This window comes from Spinacia oleracea, chromosome 5 (assembly GCF_020520425.1).
Source record: "Spinacia oleracea cultivar Varoflay chromosome 5, BTI_SOV_V1, whole genome shotgun sequence".
Taxonomy (NCBI): domain Eukaryota; kingdom Viridiplantae; phylum Streptophyta; class Magnoliopsida; order Caryophyllales; family Amaranthaceae; genus Spinacia; species Spinacia oleracea.
This window is the reverse complement of record NC_079491.1, coordinates 25,222,018-25,230,359: the sequence shown is the minus strand read 5'-3', so window position 1 is coordinate 25,230,359 and position 8,342 is coordinate 25,222,018. Positions and strand designations below refer to the sequence as shown.

Genomic DNA, 8,342 nt, shown 5'->3' with positions numbered 1-8,342 from the left:
TATTACCCAATAAATCTTTGAATATACAAACAGAAATATTAACTTGTTTTCTTTTCTAAATGAGTGAAAAATGCAATACAAATTACAAATGGTGAAAGATGAACTCAAACTTATGAGTCATAGCGCACAAGTTATTATTCAACCATTAGTCCATTACTTGAACACCTCATTGATGTTTGTTTTTAATTTATTTGACCTACATACTATATTTTGATAACGTACGTAACACGTTGATAAAAAACACGATAGAGTCTATACCATAACTAGCTATGTATTCGTGGTCGATCCTGTACCATAAGTAGTGTTCTAAAATCATTCCAATAATAAAAAAATTCATAAATCCACCCACACACACAACTAAAACTAGCTACACCATTTCCTCAACCAATTTGTATTTACTACAAGTAGACCCATTTTGTTGAACTCCCTTCACCTCTTGTCTTCTGTATTCAATACAAACCACCGTTGTGCCGTTTTCCCACTTTAATCATCCAACTGTATTATTTAGTTTATTGTAGAATTTCAACTGCCATATTAACAGCGCCAACTAAGCTATTATTCTCTAGTGCTTTCCGGTAGCTACTTGCAACAAAATGTTAAAGTATTTTAAGGACACTCTACAGTCTATTACGTCAATAACAAATTAAGCGCCTAAAAGCAGAATAATATGGAGATAGGAGAGGTGCAGAAAAACAAAGAGAAAGAATGGGAAACAGATCATGGCACTGCGTTCAGCCAGCCCGAGATTATGTTAAGGGGTTTTGCCTTGTTAGTGACTCTAACAGCTGCTATTTTGATAGGGTTGGACAAAGAGACCGAGATTATTCCTGTTGTACTACTTCCTACTCTTCCTACTTTCCATGTCCCCGTCACTGCTAAATTCCATCATGTCTCTGCTTTTGTGTAAGTATTTCATTTACCTTCAAATCAATGAATCAATTCACTTGGTTTATTTGACCGGCTGTTTGTATTGATTTTTTTTATTATTATAATTAAAATAGGTACTCTGTGGTGTCGAACTCCATCGCAAGTGTATCCGCAGCAGCAACAATGCTAGTTATGATATTTGCAAGTAAAGGAGGTGGAAAAGTGGGTGTTTCGCGTTTGATGATATTGGTTGCAGATTTAATGATGGTTGCGTTGTTGTTTTCCAGCATCGGAGGAACGGGTGCAATCGGGCTAATAGGTATAAAAGGAAACTCACATTTACAATGGAAAAAGATTTGTAATATGTATGCTAAATTTTGCCACCAAGTTACGGCTTCTGTTGCCCTTTCTTTAATGGGGGCTATTGCATTTCTCTTGCTCATTATTCTAACTGCTTCAAAGCTTCATAAGAGAACCTCTAAATATTAATAACTACAAGCTTATTAGTTAAATCAACGGGCCGGGTTTCCTTATTGCATTCAAGTCAGCCTGGTCAGTTTTCGGTACATAGGGACATACGTTCGAGCAAGGAAAGAGCACTAACGACGACAACACTCTAGTCGGAAATATTTCTTTGCATGATGTTTTCATATTTCCACTTTCTTTGTTTTGAGGGATGTTTTCATTATTTCCATTGTAGTCGATGTAATATTTTATTTTTTTACATATAATTGTGGTTTTACGATCTAATACAATTGTTTTTCTAAAGGAAAGTATTTTCTTTTATGTCACAAAACCTGGAACTAAGTCATAGGGCCGTTTATCAAGGATTTTCACTACGTATCAAGATTCCGAATCAACGTAAGGCCCCGTTTAATAGAGTGTAAAATATTTTTTCCCTTTTTAATCATATGTTTGGTCTGGCGAGTGATGGAAAACAATTTTCAATAAGTGTCTCAAGTGTGAAAAATAGTTTCCATTTGAAAAGAATGAAAACCACCTTTTTCATTTTTCCTCCTTTTCTATCTTACTTCTTTCCATCAATATTCTCACATTTTTATTTTCCCATTAATGTTCTGTTAAGGAACCAAACAAAGGAAAAGTAATTTTGAATTGTGCTTTTACCTGGAAAAAAAAATTCCATGAAAAAATTACACTGTAAAGTTTTACGGCAAACCAAACAGAACCTAAATGCCTATGCGTATGTGTTGTATAGAATATGCACCAAGAATAACTATGGCATGACTGAAGCAAACAAACTGCTCATGTACTATAACTTCAGGCAATCTACACTTGTTTGCTTCTCTCTATTCATTCATACATTTCAAAAATAAATTCCGACACATGTATTTCATGTTCAGGCAATCTACCCTCCTGTTCATTAATTTAGGTTTGTAATGTGTTATGTATATCGATCTAAGTGAAGGAATTCATAAAATATACTTCCTATAACAGTACCTATTACAGATTACGAATTTATTCATAACGGTTACATTCAAGCTTTTGAACATGCAGCGAGACAAAAAATGAATATACGCAGTAAGATAGAAGGAAAAATGTGAAACCTGGATTTGCAAGGCAGACTCTTGAGATAACCACAACAGTTGCAGTTGGTAGGATTCAAGCTTCTGACTTTAAGGTTACCAGAATGTACACGGGTTCGATGCCTATGAATTTTTGATATGCAAGCTGCAAGTGCTGTCTGTGGCGCACTACTCGAACCAAATACAGGAATTTACATTTTAATTTGCTATAACCAATCAAAGACTGTCTGTTTGTTAACTTCGCCTTCTAAGCATTTCGGTCTTTCCTGATCCTCCCCTAGAGTTTCCAGCATCATTGGAAGTTTTGTACATATTGTGTGTAATAATATCAATTATTCAGATAAAAAATAATATTTCTACAGGAAAGACTTTCACCAAGAGAACCCATGATGGCAACCTTACGACTCTGTTTTCTGCAGCCACCCCAACTGTATGAAGCAGAAATAGTGTATCAATAAATTGCCTCAGATTGCTAATTATTGAAATCTACAGAAATGAGACATACCTTCCAAGCGTACATCAAAAAGAAGGCAACTGTGTCTGCGGACCAAACAACAGCAAAGGACTTCCAGAAGAATGGGATTATGACATTGAGCAATGGAACAAGGAGAAACAGATAGTTGAGTGCTTCTTTTTCGTTCTTTGAACAGTCTCGGGCACGAAGTGAAGGAATTGCTGCACCAGGGAAAATATATTTAAGGTTTATTATTCAGTGAGATGAACATAACAATATAAGAATAAAAATGGTGCGTATGTTAACAACAAGAAATTAGAGTTACACTAGCATTCCTGACTAAGGAATCGAAGGATACAAAGATCCTAAGTTACTCGGACCCAATACTTGTGTCCGAGATACCGGAGTATCGAGGACTCAGATGGTCGGATCCAATACTTGTGTCCTAGATACCGGTGTATCAAGGACTTGGATGGTCGGATCCAATACTGTGTCCAACACACACGCGCATACACACACGCGCATACACACACATACACATACTTGAATCTGCTAAGTTCTAAACAACTCCATGAAGTCAATTGAACACGCAAATGATTTTAATCAAAGCTTCATACCAAGATATGCATAATTGGTGGAAATAGCATAGTGCAAATCGACAGGCTTAGTGGCATATTATTGTTTTTGTGCTCAAATGACTTGTTAAGCTCATGCAGTGTTCTTTAACATCCTAATTGCAAAGAGCAATTAGCCACATATCCACAAATCTCAAGGACACATTAACCCAAGTACCTAACTATAGCTATTTGAACTAGATTAGTGTGACACGAAATAAATGCCAACATGTGTGAAAGCTACAAAGTGATGTGAATTGTTCTTAAGAGCACCAACGTTCATGGGCCTAAAAAGTTTGTTCATCGTTCCCTCCTAATATCTCTTTCTTCCACAACTTTTGGTTCTTCCCTCATGATCCTTGTATAGTCTTTAGGACAACCAAGAAATATAATAAAAGAAGTTTACTTCTACTATCATAGTGAGACGAGGACTTACTGAACATCCAAATAGACCACATGCCCATTAATCGCCATATATCTGGCTCATTTGATGGGAATACTAGATTAAAGGACAGAACTCCGCCCAGAAACATAGACGCATATGCCTGGATCTCAAAAACTTGGTATAATGTACTTCCTGGCACAGCAGGGTTTTTGGAAGCTGTAGAAGCCCTAGGAGCAAAGGTTGCAGCTGCCTTGTTAACTACCTGATTGAACACGAAATAAATCATCATGACAAGAACTTTTTTTGCACAATGAATAGGACATCATGCATCATGGAAAATTGTTTGTCTCCCAGACAAAGATGGAAAGGGGAAAAGCAGTTCAAATCAGTCATCAGGAATTGAGCTGTAAATGACATTTAGCATTTCCGTTGCCAATATGCCTTAACACCTTCAACAAGATTTTTTCATAAGGCGGGATAGACAAGATCAAAATTATGCAATGTCTTTATGAGGAGGGATAAAAAAGAATGTCAGATAACAAGAATCCTATTTGGTCAATCCTTATCCTAAAGCCAAAGGCCCAAATCATTAGCAAGTGTGAGTGTTTGACTACCTAATTCATTGTCGGATAAATTATCACTATGCATTAGACTAAATAGAATTTGATCAATTGTTGTTAAAGTGGAGAACTGACAAAATCAGATCCCTGCTGCTATGAATGTTAAAAAGGGATATAGAGCAATCATGATCATCAACACCCCCCCCCCCCCCCCCCCCCCCCAATTTGGAAAAAACAAACAAATTATTTCTGAGAGTTAAACCTGGGGCAGGGCTTTAAAGTTTCTTTTTTTGGCTGCACAAAGTTCAAATCCATTTTCTTACAAAGATCTTGCACACTATAGATAGTTTTCTTGCAGCCAATAAGGCAAAAGTTAGACTACCAATATGATCATTATCCCCATTCCTTAGCCCTGTTTATATTAACAACCCTTGCTGACTACTCAGAGACGGAGAAATAGCAGAAGAGAGCTTTGTTAGACATAAATACTGACAACAAATAGGTTACAAGCTCCTCTAAGCCACCAAAAGCATCTTATCTGAAGCTGATAAAATTCTCCTGCAAGTCTCTCCCCCTGAACCAAAGCTTGTTTCTAGCTAACCAAGGAGACCATGCGACAACACTAAAAACAACAAACCCGACCTTACAACTGCATTTGCATTTCACCAAAGGACCCCATAACCCAGAAAGTTCAACCACGCAGTGGGGAATGTAACTTTGCACTTACCACTAGTCCAAGACTTTCACAAATACCCTTCTACAACTAGTATACTCCATTTTTTCGAAGCAACAAACCTGTCGAAATTTTCCATTTTTGTTTCTTACACACACCAAAGAGAAATTCACATTCATCTTCAAAACCGTACAACAAGACCATTCAATATAAGGTCACTCCCCTTCATCCCAAGAAGGCAAGAAATTCCAACCGTACAAACTTAATGTTGACCCTAAAGTTTTGATGATGACAAAGCAAACTCCTGACAATTGGTTAAGTTAAGTTGCATAATAGGTTCCGAGATCCTTAGAGGGATAATGCTAAGTTAAGGAGATCCTGAGTTGGATAAACTAAGCAACGTGAAATATAAGCAAGTAATTGATTCATGTCAGACACTACATTGAAGAAATAATCATTAAGCAAGTTTACAAAGGCGAGATCCTTAGGCGAGTTCCTAAGGCGAGATCCTCATATATTATGTGGATCCTCGACGTTCCAGAGAATGAACAAATTGGGAAGACTTTGAGTGAAGCTTCTAAAGGTGCAACATGAAGACTACAACATATGAGTTTATGTTTTAGGATTTAGGTAAGTATTTAATAAAGTTTAAACGTAATTTGGAATGAAAGAGACATAGTATTTTGGTACGTTTTAAATGAAATATATTAACTGTAATTATAAAAGAGTTTTAACTTGGAAAATCTTTTTAATAAATAAAATGAATTTAATTAATAAATGTAAACATAGGATTCTGATTTTATTCTCCTTGTTTCTCAAGCAAAAGATTTTCCATGTTCCTTAAAACGCTCCCACGTATTTCTGTTTAAACGTGCATTTAATGTTTTGATTTGGTCTCCCCTGTTTCTCTCCAACTATGCCCATGTTACTGAGCAGTAACGGTTAGTGGGTAGTTGAGGAGAACATGGCACCCAACCCTAGGTAAAACTCTCCTATAAAAGGAGAAGAGTTTTTGCTTTTCAAAATACACAACAGATCTTTGCAAAATATATCTTAAGAGCTTAAACGTTTTAAAAGAGAATCAGTTTTCAAAAGAGTGTCCCTTGAGTTCCTTATTACTTTAAGCTTTATTACGTACTAGAGTTTTATACTTCCTCCATTTTTTTATAATTGCACCATCTTGGTTTTAGCACTATTCGCTTATTCTTATATAGTTATTTTTTGTGATTTATATGTAAGGAAAAATATACTCATGTGGGATCTTGTTAGATTCGTCTCGAAATATACTTTCAAATTATCAAATTTTTATAATTTTTTAAAATGTATAATGAGAGATATTAGTAGTTAAAATAGTGCATGGCAAGCGAGAAATCCAAGATGGTGCAATTAAAAAAAATGGAGGAAGTATCAAATTGTATTTTGGGTTTAAGGGTTGAGTGATCCTTAATTGACTTAGAGTTAAGGCAAAGAGAAAAAAAGCGACTTAGAGTTAAGTCAAAGAGAAAAGGAGCGACTTAGAGTTAAGTCAGAGAGAGATAGAGGAGCACAGTAATCAAAGGGGATTGCTGTGGGGAACTCGTATTCGAGAGGAACTCGAGTTAAAGAGTGTATTTGTAATAGAGTTATTGCATTAATACAAAAGAGTAATAAGGTTCTTCTTGATTAGGATCAAGAAGGTTCCTCCGTTTTATATCTCTCTTCGCTTATTGTTCTCATTCTCTTTATTGTTTAAACTCCACAATAAACTTACCCAAGTTACCAAGAAACAATTCACCCCCTTCTTGTCAAGTGTTCCTACTGAACTATCACTTAAATTCCACACACTAAAGACACCCCCCTTCCCGAGTCCTGGTCGTTCCTGAAATGTAGGTTTTATAATTAAATCAAGCAGAGGAAACTGTCGAGAGTACTCGCTTCAAAATTCCCAAATTTCATTTGATTACCCTCACTATAGCAATAAACACTCACCCACTCAGCCTATTCCTGATAAATTTTTGGATTTTTATTCTTCTTTGATAAAATAATTTCTAGCTGCATGTTATCTCTACCCTTTTGACAACCAATGCTCGTACCTTCGGCGTCAATTTCGGTGTAATCAGCCCGAAGTTATCCAGACTCAAACCATGAGCAGGAACACTAATTCGATTAATCGATCAATACAATCTTTATACATTCAACCATTTAGGAAGAGCAATAACATGTGTCTCCATTGCAAATTTCCAAAATTCACTACGTCACAGAAAACTCTAAGGATTTGATTAAACCCAATTCATTCAATCCCCAAATAATTCACATCAAACCCTAATTTCCCCCGCCTGATTTACCAGTCGCTATCACAATAATAGTAAGCTATAACTTACAACATTTGCTTATTTCAAAACAAATACTGGATTAACCCAATTAAACAAAATTTTCTACAATTAGCAAGACATAACATAGGAAATTTACAAACAAATAACATAGGAAATTTACAAGGAACTTACCTTTTTGAGGTCTTTCTCAATTGCTGGAGCAGAAGTAGAAGTGGAAGGAGTATTATTTTCTCTCTCCTCTAATTTGTTAATTTCCAAATTTTGCTGTTGTTGGTCTTGTTCGTCCATAGTTATTGGTGTGTCGAGTTTATCAGAGCTTCCATGGATTCTGAAGCTACCCTTTAATGGCGGAAAACTTAAACAAATTGAAGTTTTATGTGAAAATGAATATCGAATGGAAGGAGGGTTGCAGAAATGGCGGCTGAAGGGTGAAGCTGGTAACAATACTGTCATCTTTCTTTGAATTTGTATTTTTTGATTTTTTTAATTTATCTGGAGAGCACGGCAATGGAAAATATGCAAAGAAAATGGATAAGGCAAAGAAAATCTTTACAAATGGCTAATTTCTTAAAAAAAAAAAAAAAAAATCTTACAAATGGCTAAAAATGGTCGACGTGGATGAACCAAGGCCGTCTATCAAACAAGAAATTTAATTTAAGGCGGGTGGTTTTTTTTGGAAAACTAGTTTGTGGCCATGGCATGCCCCGGTTGCTACATTGACCAGTTAATTCTAGATTCTTTTTTAGCACAACAAAATACGTGTACTCTATAATATGAAAAAAGTTCATTAAATTCGTCAACTACACAAACACATTACATTATTTATCATGCCAAATAAATTTTCAATTAGATCATTTGAATTTCACAATTTGTATTATTTGTTTTGTAGTGGAAAACACCAAATTAGATGCATGAATGACATTTGTATAGTTG

At 35.6% G+C, this 8,342-nt stretch overlaps 2 protein-coding genes across 2 annotated transcripts; one reads left to right on the top strand and one right to left on the bottom strand.

Moving 5' to 3' along the window:
* The first annotated feature begins 476 nt into the window (after positions 1-476).
* LOC110790214 (CASP-like protein 1E2) lies at positions 477-1,640 on the top strand. The gene is made up of 2 exons (XM_021994999.2): positions 477-903; positions 1,002-1,640. Exons 1-2 carry the CDS (start codon positions 668-670, stop codon positions 1,354-1,356), a joined length of 591 nt encoding a protein of 196 aa, XP_021850691.1. The 5' UTR covers positions 477-667; the 3' UTR covers positions 1,357-1,640.
* On the bottom strand, positions 1,002-7,959 carry LOC110790213 (protein RESISTANCE TO PHYTOPHTHORA 1, chloroplastic). Its single transcript, XM_021994998.2, has 4 exons — positions 7,581-7,959; positions 3,916-4,126; positions 2,917-3,086; positions 1,002-2,839 (listed from the first exon to the last, which is right to left on the bottom strand). Exons 1-4 carry the CDS (start codon positions 7,860-7,862, stop codon positions 2,810-2,812), a joined length of 693 nt encoding a protein of 230 aa, XP_021850690.2. The 5' UTR covers positions 7,863-7,959; the 3' UTR covers positions 1,002-2,809.
* Positions 7,960-8,342: the final 383 nt, after the last annotated feature.

What these genes read in the sequence shown, in the direction of transcription:
- LOC110790214 (XM_021994999.2), top strand. Translation starts at nt 668, where the DNA reads ATGGAGATAGGAGAGGTGCAGAAAAACAAAGAGAAAGAATGGGAAACA. An exon ending in CATCATGTCTCTGCTTTTGT is followed by an intron (nt 904 to 1,001) that starts GTAAGTATTTCA and finishes TAATTAAAATAG; the next exon opens with GTACTCTGTGGTGTCGAACT.
- LOC110790213 (XM_021994998.2), bottom strand. Translation starts at nt 7,862, where the DNA reads ATGACAGTATTGTTACCAGCTTCACCCTTCAGCCGCCATTTCTGCAAC. An exon ending in GTGGTCTATTTGGATGTTCA is followed by an intron (nt 3,087 to 3,915) that starts GTAAGTCCTCGT and finishes TCCCTGGTGCAG; the next exon opens with CAATTCCTTCACTTCGTGCC. An exon ending in TTTTGATGTACGCTTGGAAG is followed by an intron (nt 2,840 to 2,916) that starts GTATGTCTCATT and finishes TGCTTCATACAG; the next exon opens with TTGGGGTGGCTGCAGAAAAC.